This window comes from Peromyscus eremicus, chromosome 14, assembly GCF_949786415.1.
Source record: "Peromyscus eremicus chromosome 14, PerEre_H2_v1, whole genome shotgun sequence".
NCBI classification, from domain to species: Eukaryota; Metazoa; Chordata; class Mammalia; order Rodentia; family Cricetidae; genus Peromyscus; species Peromyscus eremicus.
Window position 1 is genome coordinate 6,774,855 of NC_081430.1, and position 22,625 is coordinate 6,797,479.

A 22,625-nucleotide genomic window follows, 5' to 3' on the forward strand; every position below is an offset into this window, starting at 1 on the left:
AGACCAGACTAGACTAGACCAGACCAGAGCCATAGCATAGCAGACCAAACCAGACTAGAGCAGACTAGACGAGACCACAACAGACCAGAATGGAACAGAACAGAACAGATGAGAACAGACCAGACCAGACCAGACCAGACCAGAGCAGAAAAGAACAGACCAGACCAGAACAGACCAGAAGAAAAGAGTAGAATGGAATGAAACAGAGCGGGGCAGAAAAGTTCCAAGGCAGTTAAACAAGAGATACCTGGTAGAGCTAAAGGTAAGTAATTCTGACCCCAAAGATTATGCTCTGTCGATTACTGACAAGTTGCAGCCCATTTTCTCGAGCTTGGATTTCAAAGCCCTGATACTCAAAGTCTTTCCCTTGGGGCAGAGGATTGCTGAAGGCTTTCCTGAGGATTCTGACCTTAGGAGAAGAGACTCATGCATCACAACACTGGGGTTCCCTTAAATTCTGCCCTGCAGACAATCCTACAGAGAGGTTTGCATTGACAAGTCCAAACCATACATACTTACACTTCCAATCAACATTTAGACTTTCATCCCTTTTCTTTTATTGACACAGTCTTATTATACAGCTCTGGCCGGCCTGGAACTTGCCATGTAGAATCATGGAGATTCACCTGCCTCCCTCTTCTCCCTTTGCCTCTGGCTGCTGGGATTAAAGGCATGCACTACTACGCACAGCAGATTTTTATCTTAAATATTTTTTAATTTGTGTGTGAGAGAGAGAGACTGTGTACATATCTATGTGTACCTGGTACATGCAGATACCCAATGGAGGCGGGAAGAGGCCATCGGATGCCTTGAACCTGGAATTATAGGCAGTCGTAAGCCATCAGATGTGGGTGCTTGGAACGGAAACTAGGTGCCCTGCAAGAGCAGTGAGTGTTCTTAAGCACTGAATCATCTCTCCAGCCTTTGGACTTTCAACTTATAATACAGCCAGTTTGTAAAATTCTGACATAGGAAATTAAAATACACAGAAATAAGATTAATTTAGAGATAATAGATATGTCATTAACAACAGCAGCAATAATTCCACCATCATTCCCATGCTAGAAGGTATTAGAGGAGATTTTCGTCTTTGGAACAAAGAAAACATGAAATGGTATATATGTAAGGCTAAGATGCTCAGAGGGTTAAGGCACTTGCTGCCAAGCATGACAGCCTGTTCTTGATCCCGGGGGCACACACAGTGGAAGGAGAGACCCAATCCTGCAAGTTACCCTCTGACCTTCACAGGAACCATGGTACAGGTGTGCCTTCCCCACCCCCAAATAAGTAAATAAAAATGTAATAAACATTTTAATAGCCTCACACCTCTTAGGACAAATGTTATAAAACCTGAAACATGTTGTCAAGTACATGGAAGAGTTGGGTCTCTGCTGCACTGTGTTGGGAATGTCATGCTGTGGGGGCATTTCTGCACTCCGATCAGCAATCTCACTCCTCAGTATGTGTCCCAAAGAACAAAATCAGGGTCTCAAAGAGTTACCATGCACTCCCACATTCACTGCTGCATTATTCAAAATAGCCCAGGGGTGAAAAAAACCTCAAATGTCCACTGACAGGGGAAGGGATTAAAGAAAATCCACAGTTTACATACAATGCCATACATACATACATTAGTCTTAGAATACACAGAAATCCTCTAATGTGACATGTCAGTACTTGGAAGACACCATGCTAAGTGAAAGAAGACAATCCTGAAAGGATGGAGACAGTAAAATTTTACTCATGAAGTTTCTAAAGTAGCCAAGCTCCTAGAAGCAGAAAGTGGAGATTAATGATTGTGGCCCAAAGGAAAGGAAACAGGAAAGTCACTGATGGGTCTGCATAAGTTCTAGAACCCTGCTGTGAGATATGGTACCTGTAGTACATTTAAATATTTGCCTAGGAGGTAAATCTCATGTTATCTGTTCTTTCCCCCAAACAAGTAAACACAACCCACAGGGTTCCTGGAATCTCAAGGGAGGCATATTTTGGTTCCAGCAATGGTTTCATGGATGCATGTATTTGTTCAAAGTTATTGAGTTGCACATTTTTAATGTATGCAGTTATTTGTGTATCAGTTATACTTCCATAAAAATGTTAAAAATATGGGCTGGAGAGATGGCTCAGTTAAGATCACTTACTGCCCTTACAGAAGACTAGAGTTTGGTTCTGGGTACCCGTATTGACAGCTCCCAACTGCCTGTAACTTCATCTCTGCTGGCTTCAACCAGCACGGCACACGTGTGTGCATACACATACACATAAACACATCAAACTAAAGTGAATCTAATCATATGAGGGTAATATAAAAGATGCATCTTTTACATAAAACATACACAGATATATAATTTTACTGGATTACATATAAAAAGGTATATATAAAATACACTTTTAGGGGCTGGAAATGGACTTCAGTGAGTAGAACATTTGCCTTACATGTGCAAAACATGAAGTTTGAGGTCAGTGCCACATACAATTGGGTATGTAATGGTGGTCAATTGTTATGTTTTTATTTTTGTTTGTTTGTTTGTTTCGAGACAGGGTTTCTCTGTGTAGTTTTGGTGCCTGTCTCTGCCTCCTGAGTGCTGGGATTAAAGGCGTGAGCCACCACCACCTGGCAAGACCCTGTTTTTTAAAAAAATAAAAATATGAACAAGAAAATAAATAAACATTTAGATTAAAAGAGCACTTGAAAATGAAAATTTTGAAAGCAGCCTTTAAGAACATGATGGGAGCCTGGGAAAGCAAGATGAAGGTGTTAGAATTCCTAGCCACTTCCCCATGACCATGCATGCACTGGCAAGATGCTTAGTCATCCCAGGGCCTTACGTCCTGTGTAATCATAATCTACGCTCATGGGTGGTGTAGCTAGGTAAGGTCATGTGCGCATGTGCCAGGAGAGGAATCTATAATGGCGGGTCCCACTCACCCCTCTGCCCCTTCTTCCTGCACGATCATCCCCACAGGCCTATCACATCCCTTCTGTTCCCTTCCCTTCACAAACTCTTACAATGGGTTTTGTTGTACCTCGTGGCTTTCCTCACGTGGTAGATAGCACCACTTAATGAATATTGGAAGGGCTGTAGGAAGAAAAGCAAAGTGTGAAGAATGAAATTCAGAATGTAAGAGGAAACTGCAAGAGTGCTGACCAAATTTCAGCAGTTAGATGTGGGCATATGTGTCTGTGTGTACATGTCTATGTGTCTGTGTGTACATGTCTGTCTATGTGTCTGTGTGTACATGTTTATGTGTCTGTGTGTACATGTTTATGTGTCTGTGTGTACATGATTATGTGTCTGTGTGTACATGTTTATGTGTCTGTGTGTACATGTCTATGTGTCTGTGTGTATATGTTTATGTGCCTGTGTGTACATGTTTATGTGTCTGTGTGTACATGTCTATGTGTCTGTGTGTACATGTTTATGTGTCTGTGTGTACATGTCTATGTGTCTGTGTGTACATGTTTATGTGTCTGTGTATACATGATTATGTGTCTGTGTGTACATGATTATGTGTCTGTGTGTACATGTTTATGTGTCTGTGTATACATGTCTATGTGTCTGTGTGTACATGTCTATGTGTCTGTGTGTACATGTTTATGTGTCTGTGTGTACATGTTTATGTGTCTGTGTGTACATGATTATGTGTCTGTGTGTACATGTTTATGTGTCTGTGTGTACATGTTTATGTGTCTGTGTGTACATGTCTATGTGTCTGTGTGTACATGTTTATGTGTCTGTGTGTACATGTCTATGTGTCTGTACGTGTCTGCTTACATGTGTATGTATGTGTGTTTCTGTGTATGTGTGTATATTCCAGAAAGAGAACAATGTATGTAGATGAGAAAGAAATGAAAATACTTATGAAAACTTTTCCAAATCAAGACAGGAGATTTTTGGATTGAGATATCCTCAAATTCATTACAGCAGATAAAAATGGTTCATACCACCATGGCTTTGTTTCTGCTGCTGTGATAAAGCCCCCTAGTAAAAAACAACTTAAGGGAGAAAGGGTTTGTTTCGACCCACCATAGCAGGGAAGGGAAGGTGCTAAGAAATTAAAACAATGAGTCGAGTTACCTCCATGGTAAAGAGCAGAGAGAAATGCATGCATGCATTCTTAATATTCTACTCACTTTCTCCACTTGTGTACAATTCAGGACCCAAACCCAGGGATTGGTGCTGACTATGATGGGCTGGGTCTTCCCATAACAACACAATCAATACAACCCCCCACAGACCTATCCACAGGCCGAGACTGAGTCTAGATTGTGTCAAATTGAACATTAAAACTAACCACCAAACTTATTAACACATATTGTGAAACATCAGAATAACTTATCACCAACACAAAATTCTACTGGTGAAATAAGCCAAACTTTTGGTTCAAGTATGAGGGCTGAACACACACATTCACAGGTATTCACAATAAGAAAACATGTCTGATCTGCAGCCCTACCCAGGACTCTAGTGGAGGAAAAGACATGCACTACAGGAGGTAGGAGGAGGTCCTAGGGTTTCCCTAGGATGGCGGTGAAGGTGACGGGAGCTGCTTACAGACACGCAGGTCAAGCAGCTGGAGCACTTGCAAAGGGCCTGGGCAAGCTTAAGACAAAGGAAGGAGCTGATGCATTCAGGTTTGTTCAGTTGACAGGAGTTTGGATTGAGTAAGTAGTAACAGTGTTTTAAAAGTACTCAGCGGTTAAGAGCACTGGCTGTTCTTCCAGAGTATCTGAGTTCAATTCCCAGCAACCACATGGTGGCTCACAACCATCTGTAATGAGATCTGGCGCCCTCTTCTGGCCTGCAGGCAGAACACTGTATACATAATAAATAAATCTTTTAAAAAAAAAGTACATTAGTCTGCTAGAGCAGATCATGGAACGGTTGACTGAAATAGAAAAGAAAATTCTTCACAGTTGTAGGGGTGCAGTCTGAGGCTGAGGTGTTGGTGGGAGTAGGCAGAGTTCTGGGGCCTCTCCTAGCTTGTAGAAGCCTGTCCCTGTCCCCACATGAGCTCCCCCCGTGCATATGAACAGCATCTCTTTGTGAGTCTTAATCTTCTCTTTTATAAAACTGCCAGCCATATTGGATTAGGGCCCACCCTTAATACCCCATTTAACTTAATTACTTCTAAATGCCCTATCTCCAGTACAGTCACACGGGATCAGGGATCAGGACTGCTACATATGAATATAGGGAGACACAATTCAGCCCTTGAGGGAGAAAAATCAAACAAATAAGAACTCCAGGGAATCAGAGCACAATAAAGGAAAACTGGAGTATAATACATGGTTTAGCTCTGAAAAGCATACTTTGTCTTAACAATGTAATGAGTGAATATTGATTTAACTGAAATTACACTACAACCACATCAGGAAACCAGGAAGTGGAAAGTATGAATGTGTGTGGTATAAGAGGGACAAGAAAAAGTAGGAACTAAACCCTCAGCGGGAACAAAATGGCTGTTGTGCAAAAGAGAAAGAAGGAGAAATAGCAATACCTACGGCCCGGGGTTTCGCAGAAATGCTGGTAGTAGTGAAGTATCACTGAGAAGAACTGAATGGTGTGCGTCCGAGGACAGCAGATGGGGCAAGCCACTGGTCCTGGTGCTAATTTGCCGAACTACCTAATTCTGTAAACTTTTATTGTATGAGTACATAGTGGATTAAAATAAAAATATGTTTGACAGGGTAGAAGTCTGACTCTTAGTATTTAATCTGTGACTGCATGTACAAATGTTTCCCATCAGTGCTTCATCTGTCCCACAGCATTTCACTGTTGTCATGAACTTGGAAGCAGTCAAGAACACAGCATGAGCAGCTCTGAAGAGCTTGTGTGATCTGATCCACAGTGACAGGACAGAGCCCTCCCTCCCCAGTCTTCCCTTCAACGTCCAGTCACTAAGTAGCTGCTCTTTCCAGGACATTCTGTCAGGAATCGTTATTTCTTTCATTTCTGTTCCTTTAATTTTTTTTAATCTAAAAAAATTAGAGAGATAGCATAATTTCTCAGAATCTGAACCTCTTCTATGTAATTCCAAGACTTCCTTATCAAGTGATTCTTTGTAGAAATTAGAGTCTACTTTCCATCAGGCAAGATACTCGATTTCCCAGACTTCCTGCGGGTAGGCGCGGACAGGATCCAGACCAAACCATTACAGTGTCTTCACCCTGTGCTTCTTCAGTCAATAAACTGCAAGACGAAACAGTGAATTAATTCTTACGGCAGCAGAGATGAGACAGTGTTGTCCACAGCAGTGAGCTGGGGGGCGGTGTCCACAGTAGTGAGCAGGGGGGCGGTGTTGACAGTAGTGAGCAGGGGGTGGTGGTGACAGTGAGCAGGGGGGCGGTGTCCATAGTAGTGAGCAGGGGGGCAGTGTCCACAGTAGTGAGCAGGGGGGCGTGTTGACAGTAGTGAGCAGGGGGGCGGTGTTGACAGTAGTGAGCAGGGGGGCGGTGTCCATAGTAGTGAGCAGGGGGGCAGTGTCCACAGTAGTGAGCAGGGGGCCGTGTTGACAGTAGTGAGCAGGGGGGCGGTGTCCACAGTAGTGAGCAGGGTGGCGGTGTTGACAGTAGTGAGCAGGGGGCCGTGTTGACAGTAGTGAGCAGGGGGGCGGTGTCCACAGTAGTGAGCAGGGGGGCGGTGTTGACAGTAGTGAGCAGGGTGGTGGTGTCCACAGTAGTGAGCAGGGGGGTGTTGACAGTAGTGAGCAGGGGGGCGGTGTCCACAGTAGTGAGCAGGGTGGCAGTGTTGACAGTAGTGAGCAGGGGGGCAGTGTTGACAGTGAGCAGGGGGCCGTGTTGACAGTAGTGAGCAGGGGGGCGGTGTCCACAGTAGTGAGCAGGGTGGCGGTGTTGACAGTAGTGAGCAGGGGGGCGGTGTTGACAGTAGTGAGCAGAATGGTGGTGTTGACCGAGTCCTTGCACAGTGCTGGTGCTGCTGACACCAACAGTGTAAGAAGCATGGGATTGTGCTGCTCCGTTTGTGGAAACTCATTCTGCAATCTGGTTTTTAGTTTTCACCACTGGAGCATTCGATCCTGAGAATTTTCTGAAGTTTATTTTTAAACCTCATAATGTCCACCCAGTGATTTTTCAATAAGTGCTTTTTCTGCTTCCATCAGGAGGGTAATATGTCTGTCCTTTTTATCACTTGAATTGGTGACTATGGAAAGAAAACTTCCTAATTCGATGTCTGATAAATAGGAACTAAAACATCAAGTTAACCAAAGGAAAATGTTAAGGAAAATATCCCTAACTTACTTTCCTCAAGTTTATAATTGATGACCGTGATATGTCATTAGTGATTCACTGACAAATTGGAATTTTGCATTTATGAGAAAATTCTAGGGTTTTAATTTTCTCACCCTGCCATTAACAGGCAGTGCCAGGCTGCTGAAGTCCATTGGCAAGGCAGTGAGGGACAACGAACTGAAGCCCTGGCTCTGTTGTAATGGTAGGGGAAGACTAAATAAACACACAGACAGTAAGTAAATTGCACGTTATGGAGTAAGTGGATAAATGCTGTGGGAAAGGCCTGGAGATGGAGACGAGGAGGTGGTGCTCTTGGGAGAGTTGGCTTCCAAGGAGGGATGCTTGCAAAGGCTCTGTGAAGGAGACAGAGAGTACGCTACCGTGTGTCAGAGCAGCGCTTGTGATGAACCAGGGCTAAACAGAGAGACAGGATGGTGGCTGGAACGGCTGGACCAGAGTTCCAGGGCTGAGCCATAGCCAGGGCCTCCCTCTGCAGTTGCTTTCTTGTGCCCTTGAGAGCTCAGCTGAAAGTGACAAGCAGCCATCCGGATTTGAGCAGAGGCATGGCTGGTTTGCGTTTAGGGTTCACAGGCCATTGTTTGTTTGTTTGTTTTTGTTTTTTTGTCAGATTGAGTGATTCTTTGTGAGGGAGGCAATTCCTTCCCTGCCCTCAAGGAGTAACTGAGGATGTGGAAGCAGTTTGTGTTTTAATTCCTGGCAGGGAATATCCTAGAAACCAATGGGCAGAAGCCATGGATGCTGCTTAATGTCTTAAGATGGCCACCTCTCATCATCAAGAGTTATCCAGCTCAGAAAGTCAGTAGCATCATGGCTGAGAAACCCTGGGAGACTTCCAGACCAGTGGCTAAACAACCATGGTGAGTCTTCACACATATGTATTATCATACTCTGCTGGCTAGTTTTATGTCAACTTTACACAAGCTAGAGTTATCTGAAAGGAGGGAACCTCAACTGAGAAAACGCCTCCATAAGGTCCTGCTGTCATGAGTTTGAGTTCCTGTCTTGACTTCCTCTGATGATAAACTGTGATGTGAAAGTGTAAGCTGAACAAACTCTTTCCTCCTCAAGTTGCTTTGGTCATGGTGTTCATCACAGGAATAGAGACCCTGATAAAGACATAGACTTCATTCTACCACATCCTCTGCCTCACCGCCTTCCCTTCCCCACTCTCCCTCTGCAGCTGGTCCCTGCCTCTCTCCGGTGGTTTTGTTCCCCTCTCTGCTTTATGACGTGGATTCCTTTACTTTCTGTTCTCCAGTTCCCTTAACATCTCTTCCTTCCTTCTCATGATTTCCTTTCTAGCTTTGTGATCTAGAAACATCCGCTACACACACACAACTCATAATCTATATATGAGTGAAAACATGTAGTATTTGTCTTTCTGAACCCAGCTTATTTTACTTAATAAGCTGCTCTTCCTGAGATCCTGGATTGGATTCCTAGCTCCGTTTGGCGGCTCACATCCTCTGTAACTTCAGTGCCAGAGTATCTGATGCCCTCTTCTGGCCTCTGAAGGCACTGCATAAATGTGGCACACAGACTCAAATACGTAAAATAAACTCTTTAAAAAGTAAAAGCTAGCTAGGTATACACCATTCGTATCCTTGGATTTCACAGCTATGCAGTGAGCTTTATGTTTACTGTTTGTGTTTTCTTTTTTTATGTTTTAAACATTTGGCAAACTATAAGTCAACAAAGTTGACAAATGTATTAGAGTTAATGTTGTCCTGATAAGACACACATCATAAGCACACAAACTATGTGGGACTTGTACAGTTTATTTTGTTTATTAGTAGCTCTTATATTCCAGTATGGGTGGTTTCTTGTAATTATTTTCTGGAAAAAGGTAAGGTGTTTCCAAATGAGTAACTGCATATACCCAAACTTATTGCACAAAGAAATCTGAGGGACATCTCCCAGGTTTCTTCACCATGGTTACCCAGTCAACCATCAATCAGTAGAAAAATTCATGCTAACTCAGCTCATTCACCAGTCCCAGGAGCACTTAAACTGTGTCAGGAGGGTTCACCTTTCCACGTTACACAAACTACATTAATGTGTTCCTTCGAGAAAAAGCAAGTGATGATTTTAAAAAGAACACAGTTCATTGCACATAACAAAAACACAAGAAAAGAACTCAGTATCTCCTTGCATCCCACCCTGCCCCACCCTCTTAAAAAGAAAGTGTTGATAGGCACACAACCCCTTCCTTTCTGCGTAAGGCCGCTGTAGGTTAACTGTATGAAAATCAGTGGGTGGCTGGAGGTTACCCATTCACAGAAAGCCAAGAAACACCACAAAGTCCCTAACCGTGTCCCTCCCCTTAGACACAGGGCAACATTTGTACATGTCTGCCTTTCAAAGGTGACCACTGCAAGGAGCCACACTGCGAACAAAGATGAGTCACTGTTGCCAAGCCTGATGATTTCCATCTTGTTTTAATCAGAGGTCATGTGCTATGACCCAGGATAATTTCTGGCAGAGTGTTTAGAAGAGTTTTGAATTTTAATACCCTTAAGTGGTGCGTGCTCTTTCCATTTCAGTTGTTAGTTGCCTGAGCCTTGAAGGTATTTTTTTTCTTCCTAGAAATTACTTCAAGATTAAGAGACAGTCTGATGCTTATAGTTAATACTGAAAGCAATTTTATTTTCCATTTCCACCCAGTTGATATACTGAAATGTTTTCATAAACATAGCTGTTTAAAGATTCAGTGCTGTGAATATAGACTTCTGCACAAAGGAAGCCCACTGTTGGGAAAAGATTACCATCCTTGTGACTGCTGGTGTTTGGAAATCTAAATTAAAACCGCTAAGATTGAGTTATCAGTGTATAGTGAATGAAAGGCAGGCTGTTGGAAAGCCACACTAAAAGCTGAAAGGCATCTTCTGACTAGTTAACTGTAATTACTGTTTGGGTCTGAGTGTTAGCTGATTCTGCTCTTTTGCTTGGAAGGAGCTGGGAGCCCCACACTGAAGCCATTACTATGAGGGGAGCACTTACTTCTAAACCACAGCCTCTAATGGAAGCTTTGTAGACCATCTTTCTGACCTGGAGAACTGTTCCCTAAAGTTGGAGACATAGGGGTTTGGTGTCTGATGCTTCCTGATGAAGCTAACTTCATTTCACTAACAGTTGGGCGTACTGACACCATTTTCCTCCAACTAAAAGACAAAGACATCTGCATCTGGGGAGCTGAGTACGAGAGCACATGTGAAAAGCAGGTCTGGTCAAGGTTCTCAGTGTAAACTACAAAGTCTTGAGGTGGTGAGAGGAAAACATGCAGAGTGTATTTTAAGATAGAGGCGTATGCAATGATTTCCTGAATAGGACTCCGAAAGCTCCAGAATTATTAGCAAGAACTTACAAATAGGATTACATGGAATAAGAAAGCCTCTGTAAGTCAAAGAAACAACTACAGAGCATTTGGATAAAGGTGTGGTCAGGAACAGCAAGTGGAGAGAATTATTATTGGAGGGCAGTCAGCTTTCCCCTGCCATGTCCAAATACTCGAGAAAATCAACTTGAAAAGAGCAAGAATCTATTTCAGCTCAGAGTTTCAGAGTTTTCCTTCTGCTTTTAGTCTAGCTGGATTTAGGCTGATAGCGAGATAGAATACTGCAGAAGGAGCATGCGGCATTATAGCCGGAAAGGGGAGGAAGAGGCCCCTCAACAGTACGATGAAACTTGCACTGGGCCTCACCTCCTCCCATCACCCTTATTATCAGCACCACAGGCTGGCCACCGGGCCCTAAACACAGGAGACGTTGAGGGTCATGATGAACGGAAAATGTCACAAGAGACCTAGCAGGGAAGCTTCTGGATGATCCACAGGGTCCAGAGCCAACCTGGAAAACCTAATAGCACTAGTGGATACAAAACAAAGAATTGTTTCTCCCTTGCCTTTCCTTAACCTCCGCAACACCCCAGTGCACACCAAACCTAGCTGGAGATACGGGTAAAGACACTTGCCACCATACTGAACCTGGAGAAGACTGGAGTAGAGGTGAGGAAGAAAGAAAATGGCCATCTCTATCTCCATATTTAACAAAGAAAACAGATGGCCACCTATGGTCATGCCAACTCCCGGTAAAATGTTTTAAAATGAGATTACAATAAATTCGTCAACAATGAGACATAAATTTCTTCTCATCAAGGCAGGGTATATGTGTGTGTTTCTGTGCCTATGCGCATGCATGCATGTACACATGCATGTGTGTGCATGGGCACGTGCCTGCCTGTCTGTATTTCATTTGTAAAGGAAGAGCAATATATGAATAATATTGTCATTGATAAAGTTGGTCTACAACATTGACCAAATGGACTGTAACATTTTAAATTACCAGGAAAGGAGTGACGTGACTCTCCAAGCTTTCTTTCACAAAATTTGGGAGGCAGAAATAAAACTGTGGTCTGATAGAATCTCACACATTGTTTTATTCAATATACCAGATGTACATATGTCTGATAGGTCCCTGATATCTCTGTACCATATATACATATACGTATATATATACATGTATATGCTTGTTTGTAAATAATACTTAATATTCTAAATATTAGCTCCATTAAAGCATGAAATTAAGACATTTAAATAACTTAAAACATAACATTACCTTATTATGATGGAGCCATAAATATTTTAAATTTTTAAATCTAGAAAGATCAATAACCTCAGTCAGGTCCCTGGAAAGAAAAAAAACCATGAATATTAGCAAAATTCATTTGCTTACAGGTAAGGCTGGCCATACTGCACGTAAGGCTTGGGAGGAACTGGCAAGGCCTCTCTATCCTTTCAGAATCACTGGCACACTTACCTTCTAATTTCAAAAATTCCATCGTTTGGATTGAGCTTGTGTTGCCAATAAAGTTCATTAGCTGAAATTTATCTCTCATTATTACAGTTCATTTCAAAACATTGCACTGAGGATTGGGAAGGGAGAAAAAATGAGGTGCACACTGGACATTGGTCCTGTTGTGGCCAGACGTGATCTAGGATGTGAACATGGTAGGACACCTGGAGACAGGTGCTGAGGAGGGAGCTTTGTTGCTCAGTGATCTCCTGGTCACTATTATCCACCCTTCTTGAACTGTTGGGACTCTTGACCATCCAGGTAGCCTTGGCCATCATCTGATGTGCTCACACCACAGATGTGGACCTAGCAGACAAGTTATCCACAGGGGTATCATCTCTGAGGAAAGGTGGCCCTTTGGAGTTTTCAGATCTCCTTTGAGTTCTTAGAGTGGAAACTGTAGATACCAAGCACTTAAGCATGCATGCGGCTTTCCTCTTCCAAATCTTGTACAATACATAGTATGCAGAGCACTTACATAAACAGTAGTAGTATTGAAATACTACTGTATTACATATACTAACTTATTCGTGGCAACGTCTCTCACCACATTTTCAAACTTTCAAACCTGTTTTGAGTCACGGTATCTGTATGTAGCCCAAGTGAGACTCAAACTCTCAGTCCCCTTCCCTTGACCTTCCAAGCACTGGGATGACAGGGGTACGCAGCTCCCAGCTGCTCACACTCATGTTTTGTCATGAAACTCCAAGGAACTAATTTTTTTCCTGATTTTTATGAGACAAAGTCTTCCTGTGTGCACCAGGCTAGACTTAAACCTGTAATCTTCCTGCCTCAGCCTTCTGAATAGGTGAGATTTCAGAGGTGAACCGTGGTGCCTGATAAAGCATGTAAATATTTCTAAACAAAGCAAACCTTCCTCGCTGCTTTTTATATAGGAATATTTATTTATATAGGAATATTTATTTATATAGGAATATTTCAGTCTAAGAAAAGGGGGGGGTACAATAGACAATTACAGATTTTCATAGTTATTTTTAAGACTATTTTATTTTGAAATTATAATGACATTTCTCCCTTCTCCAAGCTCCCCCTGCCCTCTTTCAAATTCATAGCCTCTTTTTCAGTACCTGTCATTGCATATATATATATATATATATATATATATATATATATATATATATGATACTAAGGGACACAATTTCACAGCAAACTTCCGATTCTCTGACTATTACAATCCTCCAACCCCTTCTATAATATTCCCCGAGCCTTAGATGTGGGAATGTTTTGTACATATATCCAGTGGGATCGGGCTCCACAATGCTGAATTTTAATTGATTGTATTTTTCTGTGGTGGTCTCTGTCAGTTGCTGAGAGAAGTTTCCTGGGTAAGAGGTGAGGACTCCACTTATCTGTGTGACTAAGGACAAATATTTATAGATTGTTGTTAGGGATTGTGCTGGTTTAGTAAATTAGAGGTTGTAAATTCTCCTCCAATAATCATGACTTCATTAGCCCTGAGTAGTTAGTTAGGTTTCCAGTACCAGGCATGATTTCCCATTTTAATTCCAATTAGAGAGCTGTGGTTACCATCAAGGTAAATATGCCCCTACTGTACCCTTAGGGTTATCATTCAATGCCAGTTGTTGAGTGGTTCATAGGCATCACAGCTGGGTAGGACTATAGGTTGCCTCCCTCCTTTGGAATCATGCATGGTATCTTCTGGTACTTCTGTACTTAGGGGGTTTCAGCTCAGGGTTTTCTGGGCTCGGTTTCTGTAGTGCATCAAGACTTACTTTATTTGTTCTGAGCTGCCTGAAAACTGAAAACTGAATTCCGGCCCTCTGCAAGAATAGTATGCACTCTTAACTGCTAATCCATCTCCTTAGCCCACAAACTTTAAAAAATGTATCACGTTTTCCTTACTCTACCGTGTGTGTGTGTGTGTGTGTGTGTGTGTGTGTGTGTGTGTATGTGTGTAAAATTTTCTTGCAATCATTAGAAAATAAGACTTACTATTGTAGGGCTTTCTTTCCTAAATAGCTCAATATCCATAGCTTCCAAATTAAAATGTTTTTTTTCTGCAAATCATAACACCACTATCACACCTAAGGAGATTACATTTAATTCAGCAAAGTAAACCATCAAATAAGCTATTCACACCTCCTACTCACCTACATTTACATACTACTTTCATAGTTTGTTTATGTCTCATCTCATCATATTTATGTATTATATTCAGTTGCTATAACTCCAGTCATTTTAAGTTTACATTTGCTAAAGTCTTCCCCATTAGCATATTTACATTTTGAAAAGTCCTAGACAACTGACCAGCAGAATGCCCCACATTTTTTATTTATCTTATCGTTTCCTAACAGTTATATTCCAGATATACCACCACCTTTCAATGACATTAGTGGAAATGATGTGTTACACCAGAAGGTAAATGATGTCAGTTTGTTCCACTTCTGGTAAAATTAAGTTGCTATTTGTTATATAAGGTCTGCCAGGTGTCTACTATACTAAAAACATAACATGTGGAGCCCAACTCCACATGAAAATCTCACTCCCCACAACAACATTGCCTTTAATTGGTGACCCCACCTGATTTGGGGTTGTAAACATTTTTTTTCTCATGCACTAATTCTTCTTACATCCATTAACTTTTTTTTTTTTCTACAAAGAGCATCTGCTCTTCTTTCTCTCTTTTATTTTTCTTCTCCATCCGTCTTTGGATTTATGGACCTTCCCACACACAGTTTCCTTGATACAACAACAAATACCAGCTTTCTCTGAAGCAACCTTCAACGGGGAGTGCACAGCCCCATTCCTCTCTCTTCGTGGTTGGCAGCTTTTTCCAGGAAGGAGGCCCTAGAACATGGCGCAGCCTGACTATTGCACAGGCAGGGATGGTAAGCTGCTAATTCAACCCTCCCTATGACGTGACAAAAACAACCCCTACTGAGAAGCATAAAGATCTGGAGCCTCACTTTGGGAACTTCCCATAAATTTTAATCCATTAGTACAGTATCAATGAGTCTAGCCATCCTTATCAGATTTCTTATAGTAATAATATTAATGTGGAAAATCTGACTATTACATAATGCAACAATGATTCATTTTTTTTAAAGCACTTTCAAGCTGGGCATGTTTTTCTGCACACAAGCCTGTCCTACATCAATAATAAGTTGTTATATTTTAAGGTGAGGCCAATCAAGACCATGAGATGTAAATCTACTACTAATGATGCTATAACTTGTGCTGACAAGTTACCAAGAGACATTGATAAGGCACTGTCATTCCAAAGGCAACTGGGACTTAAGTGAAGTGCCCAGCTCACCTGGTTTATGCACGCAGACTGTGAAATAGTTTTTTTGCCCCTGCTCTGTTGTCTTTCATTTAAGAAAACCACTAATCACTCACCATCAAGGGTTGATATTTCTAATTTTTCTAGTGTTTTAATGATATCCTTTTTATCTACCCAGGCTTATGATGGGCAGCATCCCTTGTTGGAGTGGCCTTCTTGCTGCATTATGACTTGGTGAAGACGTGTGTGAGCAGGGGAGCAAATTCACGTCCATCAGGAATTTACTCCTGAAACGATGAGCCTGCTTTGGTCACAATACCATTCATCCACGAGTGAAATGCGGAGCTCTCATGGCCCAATCAACTCTCAATGCTTCTCAACACTGCTGCATTAGGGATTTGGTTTCTAATGTATGGGTTTTGGGATGCATGTGAGTCAAAGCAATGTTATTGCTATTAAAATGCAAACAGTGGCCAAGCAATGTCACTTATTGGCCAGTGGAAATACAGTGGTCAGAGTCCAACCATGCGCATCACTTCCTCTCCCTCTTCTACCTGGGGTATGTTGCAGACACTGGGATTATGGTGTTCTATAGAACACCTCTTTGATGTAAAGGAAGAGTTTTTTCTATTTTCTAACAAAATTAATATAAGTGGTTTTAGGGGTTATAGTACAATAGTGGTTTTTATAATAAGAGAATGGGCCATTCGTAACAATAGTAATAATATTGTAATGATAACTGAGAGCCTACTATGTACCAGGTCTCTCTTTAGTTTCCAACTCTCCTACATGTCACAGCCATCCTGTAATAAGGTTGTATTATTATACAAGAGTAGAATTGCTTAATGAAGTAAAAAAGTATCAAGTTAATATTTGTAGTTTTTGAGAAGTAATAAATATTGTCTGGGACATAATGATACTAAAGGTCATATTCACTGTTTTTCTAAAACTAATATTTAACTGATGTCCTATTTGTTTTTAAATGTAATAATCCTAGCAGGAAAGCTACTTAACACCCCAAGATCATCGAGTTAGCCTGGCTCAATGATACCAGTTTTCAATGTCTTGCCTCTCCAGCATAAGCAGTAGACCCTCATAAGTGGTAAAGTAATTAGACTGTGGTCACCTACCCAGTCCTTGAAGAAGGGGTAATGAAAAACAAAAGCCATTTGCCTTTGTAAAAGATTGTAGGATGATATTCCGCTGTGTTTTTCCAAAAAGCACACTTACTTTTTGGAGAGGAACAGCTCGAAGACATCAGCATCCCTCTTGTGGCCACATATCTTTAGCTGATCTTCAACTGCCTGATAACACATAATTAATCTGTCAAACCACATTCCAACGAGCAAAAATACTGAGACATTTGCAGTCAATAACAGTATGTCTATGAGAAGATCAAAAAAAAGGCAAATATGGAGGCCACCACTCTAAATTGATAAATTCCAACACTACAATTATATATTATTTACTCATCTTTGTGGTTGAATCTCATTATTTTTAACCCTAGGCACAGATGTGTAAATAACTTTTAACCAGAAGGAAAAAAAATACGTAAGTGTGTATACACACCATGATTAAGTTGTTAGTTCTCTTCGAGATAGAGTATTTTGGTTCTTTAGCAATTATTTTTAAATGTTCCTTCATAAATGAAGAATTAGTGTTTGACAGGGTTCTGTCTTTATAGAAAATACCTAGAGCCAGGGTGGAGGTAGAAGGAGTAAAATACAATGTATATTTTTAGAGGCTTTTTTCTAATGGCCCACTTCAATATATTCAGGACCAGTAAGTTCTCAACAAGCATCAAACAAATGAATAAATTTCATTTTCTCTGAGTAAATTAATACGTTTTCCATTTTATTGACACAGGCTTTAATTTTAAGAGTACAGATTCAGCTGCAGCTATAATGCCCTTTGCATTTTTTTAATAATCACCAAATGAACACTGGTAGGCTTCCTGACTGAGAGCAATATGGAAAAACTAGCTGAAGAGTAGAGCTAACAAGACACAATCAAAGTGAGGGGGTCACTGGTGCACTTCTGGGTCCACAAACATCATAACTATCAGAATCAAAACAACCAGCCAAAGTGAGGGGGTCACTGGTGCACTTCCGGGTCCACAAACATCATAACTATCAGAATGAAAACAACCAGCCAAAGTGAGGGGGTCACTGGTGCACTTCTGGGGCTCACAAACATCATAACTATCAGAATCAAAACAATCAAAGCTTTTCTGTGGGGATTTGCTGCGGGTGGTAAGACTGTAGTGTCAGGAAGTGATTTACAAGGTTTTGAGAGTGGATTTACTCTGTAATGGGGCACTTTAAGAAGTTAGAGCAAGTGGGATGAACAAATTCTCAAAGACCCAAGAAAGGTAAATATCCTAGTGAAGGAGGGTGACTGAAAACTTACAGTTCCTCCCTTCCCTCGATTCTCTCTCAAACAAACTGAAGCTAGGGGCCTTGGAGAATTTACAGGCTTGGGCTCAGGTCTTCCAATAGCTGGATTGTAGTTTACACTTACACACACCAAATCTTGGAAAAACTCATTGAGTCAGGCTTAGGTGCTCTCACCTGGGTATTTAAGCTTAAACATCTACATTTTCAGCCTGAAGTATGCACAGTCAATCTCAACACCACAAAGTGCCTTAAGGCCAAAGTAGAATGAAATTTTTATTCTGTTAAAGTTTTAATATTTAAAATTTATAATTCTAAAGTTATAAAGTCATGCTTTTAACTTCACCTGGCCATTGTTACTCAAACAGTTAGTTCGCACAGTGAAATGTATTATTGTTAATCTCAACGTACTTCTCTGTGGTACGAAATATTCCCAATAAGTAGAATATAGATTAAGGCATGACCATGGCCTCACAGGAGAATAGTTGTACAGTAGTTTAAACATATAGAGAAGGGTATGATGGTCAATTTGACTGGATTAAGAGATGCCCAGGGAGTTGGTACAGCATTATCTGTGAGAGTTGGTGAGTGTGTCTCCAGAAGAGAATGGCATTTGAACTGGCAGTCTGGACAAAGCTGATTCTCAGTGATGTGCTCGTCGCCCAGTCCACCGAGTGCTGAGAACAGAACAGAGAGGCGGAGTTGTGCACATTCATTTTCACTGGCGGAGCTGGACACCTACGTTCCTCTCCATCACTCCCAGTTGTCAGCCGCTGGACTCCACAGGAACCAAGCCCTGTCTCACCTCCAGCTTCCAGACAGCAGCTCTGTGAGGTCCAGCCCTTCCTTCCCAGGTGAGCCAATCCCTCCTAGTAAATCTCTGTCTGTAGGCTTACACATTTTAGGGGCTCTGTTTCTCTGGAGACCAATAAGAGAGATGGATATCTAGACATATGTTTTTATGTAAAAAGTTATTGCTGATGTAATTTGTTGAAGTCCACAATGTCTGTTTTCTTTTTAAAAAAAATAAATACATATACAATGTACATACTCCAAACTGAAAACAAAAGCCTCATGTGGTCATGACATCTTACTTTCTAGAATATATATTATATGTGAATGTATGTATGCTATATATAGAATAAATGTCTCTCTCTCTCTCTCTCTCTCTCTGTGTGTGTGTGTGTGTGTGTGTGTGTGTGTGTGTGTGTGTGTGTATGTGTGTGTGGAGATAGGGTCTGGTGATTCAGCTCAGCTTCCCGAGGAGCTGGGACTGTTGACAATTCTATAGTACCTAGCTCAGGACAATGCAGTTCAAGTGTTTAAATATTTATAATAAATATGTATTAACTTGATAATCAGAAAGTATGCATTTTCAAAAGTTTAGCCACAGAAGAAATACTTAAGGTTTAAAAATTTTTAGAAAAGTAAGAGAGGAATAGGAAACTTGCAAATACTACCCTAAGTTGTAAATCACTGGCACAACTAATCACTTATACAATTTTTTATCATGGCATGTTCCTTTTCGTCAAGTAACTTTATATGACTCCAGCACAAAGTTTGAATATCAAAGTACCACAAAAGTGTGCGGGAAGTTGAAGTTTCAGGTTTCACTGAGACGTGGTAGGCAGCAGCAGCCCCCCACCTCCCGCCCCGCCCCCCACTTCCCTGGTGATGCTCATGGCCCTTCACTTAAGAGGACTTCCAACATCCTTTCCTGATGATTTTGTATTGTGGTAACAGACATCCACCTTCTACCACTTTTGCCATTTTTCAGATTTATAGCTCTGCAGAATCAGGGATGTCCTCAAGGAGTTGCGTTGACATAACCACCAGCATTGTCTTCTTCTAGAACCTTCCCTTCACCCTTCACAGGTGCCTCCCCCACCCCACCCCCAAGCCATGGCAGGCAGGCACTGCTTCCTGCTTATATGACCTTGTGTAAGCAGACCTCTGCAGCACTTGGCCATGCGTGGCTGGTTAATTTCAGTCAACAGACTGTCTTTAATCTTTATATGGTAGTATGTATCAGAAATTCACTTTGTAAAGCTTGGTGGCATTCTACAGTGTCTACATACTTAAGTAAACAAGTGGGTTGATCTGCCTTTCAGCTATTGCCAGCAAAGCCACTAGGGCTGTGGGTGTACAAAGACCATAGCAGCTCGCCCTTTCACTTCATGGAGGTAAAGATGTGGAGATGATGTGGTGATTCTGCTCACTTCTGGGGAATTTTCATGTCATTTTCTATGACGGGACAGACATGGCAGGCATTCTCTAAAAGGAATATTTTGAAAACAGTAGATCTAAACACAATCTCCCAGCCACCAACCAAAACTGCTGATTGCTTAGTTTGGGCTGTGACTAAGTTTACTTGGTAAAGCTATGGATAAATTTGGTAAGATGCCTGATGTCGATGAGTAAATCTTTAAGTGGCAGACAGTCAGGGACAGCTAGCTAGATACAACGTGGCAAATGTTAAGGGCTATAAGAAAGGGGAGACAGACTGTGGCAAAGGCAGAGGAAGGAGAGGTTCCTATTCCTCCGGAGATGGGGTTTCAGGGCAGGACCAAGAAAGAGACTTAAAGAGTACCAGGAAAAGAACCAGGATTTTGATGGAAGAAAGGGCTGATACTCAGAGGATACCAAAGATGAACAGCACAAGGAAGCCCCAGCCTTGAGCACAGAGGAAAGGCAGGCGGAAGCAGCTGGAGAACAAGAAAGGTGTTTGGGAGTCATATCATGAGGGTTAACTTTGAAATTTAGATTTGGAATTTAATTAAGATTTGTGCACTTAATTAGTGCCCAAATGCTTTAATAGCCTTCAATAAGTATAACGGAAGGCCACACATTTTCTCTTAAACTGTCACTTGAAAGTAACTGAATATCACATGGGCCACACATTCATATACATGTATCTGTACAAACTAACTACATTGTAAAATCCAAGCAAGAACGTCTAGCGATGGTCTCCTTCCTCACATGACAATCACACTGATGCCTTTAAACACTGTGCCCTGTGAAACAAATTCCAAAGGTTTGTTTCTACTCCTCCCCTGGTGTCCTTCTCTTGTTGGTACCTAGAGTACGGGCTTATTAACTGCTGGGAAATGTGACTTTGGACTTAACACTGGGATGATATGAGCATCTTACAGAGTCTTTGAACTGGATGTGACAAGCTTCTGGAAGATGCCTCTAGCAGCAGTGTGTGATAGCCTAGGGTGCAGAGAGAGGTACAGGCATGGAGCAAGGTCACCTCTGGGAAGTCAAGAATGACTGGGTGACAGGGAAGGAGCGTGAGCAATGGATTATATCAGATCGTGTGTGGATAGAGAATCCAGGCAAAGGCAGACTGCAGGGGCAACGGGAAGATGTAGGCAATGGCAGGATGATGCCACGCTATGACAGTGTTACGTTTGCTTGCTTGGTGAGGAGAAAGTGCCTGGAAGGAACATGTAGCCAGCTGAGAAAGGCCTGAGCTTTTGGCCTCGATGAAACAAACACACAATACAGGTCAAGGTGCCCAGAAGAGAACTATGAGTGTGAAGGAATGTGGATCCCATCAGTAACTTAAGGGTAAGTCCACAGACCTGGTGAGTCATACCAGCCCAAAGGAGAGAAAAGGACACGTGTAAGGTCATGGCAAGGTGTAAGTTCATGAGAAAGGTCGAAGAGGGAAAGGACACAAGGTGGGGAAAACCATCGCCACAGGATGAACCCAGGTGGGGATTGTAAGAAGGTAGAATTTAGGTCTGCAGTATTGTACCGAGTGGTAGCTGTTGTTACTCAGGAACGATGTTGATTTGGGAACAATTTCAGCAGCCTGGTGTGTGTGTGTGTGTGTGTGTGTGTGTGTGTGTGTGTGTGTGTGTGTGTGTGTGTTTCTGATTTCAAGTTAATTGGTACTTTATCAAGAAAAATGGAAATAATCTGATACAGACTCGCGATGGAGTGGTTCCACACAGCAGCTTTCTCCACTACCCACTCTCAGAATTTAGTACGGGAAAATAATGTTTTATAATCGCCGAATGATTAAATATTTCACTAAAATCTCCTGAAGGAAACATAATTCCTGCACCCCCGTGCAACACAGCCCAAGTTAGGATTTAGTGTGGACCCCTAGTGTTCCCCAACCTTGAGGCTTAGCTAAGGGGACAGAGTGGAGTTCAGTACTGCAAAATCCCCGTTACCAAGACCCCAGGAGTGGCTTCCAGGAGAGCAAGGCATTGTGTCAGACCCTTTCCTCCCCCGACCCAACCCTGCACCCAGGCTGTTGATCTGGTAAGGGAGGCGCCTTTTACCTGGAGACTGCTCAGCGGAGCACTTTTTGACGTCTTCCGGAGGTTGGAGCATGGAAAGATGAGTAGCGAGGCGGACTTCTGGTCTCTGGACATCAGGAAAATTATGGCGGTCAGGGGCACCAATAGTCCACCGTTCCCTTCCCACCGTCGCCGTCCTTCAATAAGTAAGGGCCGATGCCAATCAGGCAAGATCCGAAGCCACACTCTGACTTCTATGACGTTTACGCGGTACATCATAACACCTTCGGTGTCCTCTCCCTCTGCAGCGAATGTGCAGGCCGCGGCATGCTAGAGAGCGGGAGCGGGTCTGAGGGCCAGAGCAAGCAGCTGCCCAGCAATAATTTCAGAGTGGATACATGAGCACCAGCAGGCTTGGTTTGCGGAAATGAGGTATCCCTTAGGCCGCTGGCAGCTGTGGGAGTGAGAGGGTTCTCCTCCGAGTCTCAGTGCAGCCCACTCAAACTGAGAAGCGTACGACTTCATTATCATATCAAATTCGACATTTTACTCAGGGATTATGATTTTGCATCACTTTTGACTCAA

General features: G+C 42.2%; 1 protein-coding gene and 1 long non-coding RNA gene across 4 annotated transcripts in view; one reads left to right on the plus strand and one right to left on the minus strand.

Moving 5' to 3' along the window:
• The window catches only part of Lrrc72 (leucine rich repeat containing 72), a 46,475-nt gene extending 24,197 nt beyond the window's left edge, over positions 1-22,278 (minus strand). Inside the window, exons 1-3 of one of the 3 annotated variants that reach the window (XM_059279017.1) lie at positions 22,083-22,278; positions 16,622-16,695; positions 11,890-11,959 (exon numbers count right to left, since the gene is read on the minus strand). In XM_059279017.1, the coding sequence (XP_059135000.1) occupies positions 11,890-11,959; positions 16,622-16,695; positions 22,083-22,175 (237 nt within the window). In that variant the 5' untranslated portion in view covers positions 22,176-22,278. The remainder of the gene's footprint in view (positions 1-11,889; positions 11,960-16,621; positions 16,696-22,082) is intronic. The other 2 variants (XM_059279019.1, XM_059279018.1) reach the window with 2 other exon arrangements.
• On the plus strand, positions 193-15,868 carry LOC131923832 (uncharacterized). The gene is made up of 3 exons (XR_009382735.1): positions 193-262; positions 7,977-8,133; positions 15,570-15,868. It is a non-coding gene; the product is annotated as an uncharacterized LOC131923832 (long non-coding RNA).
• Positions 22,279-22,625: the final 347 nt, after the last annotated feature.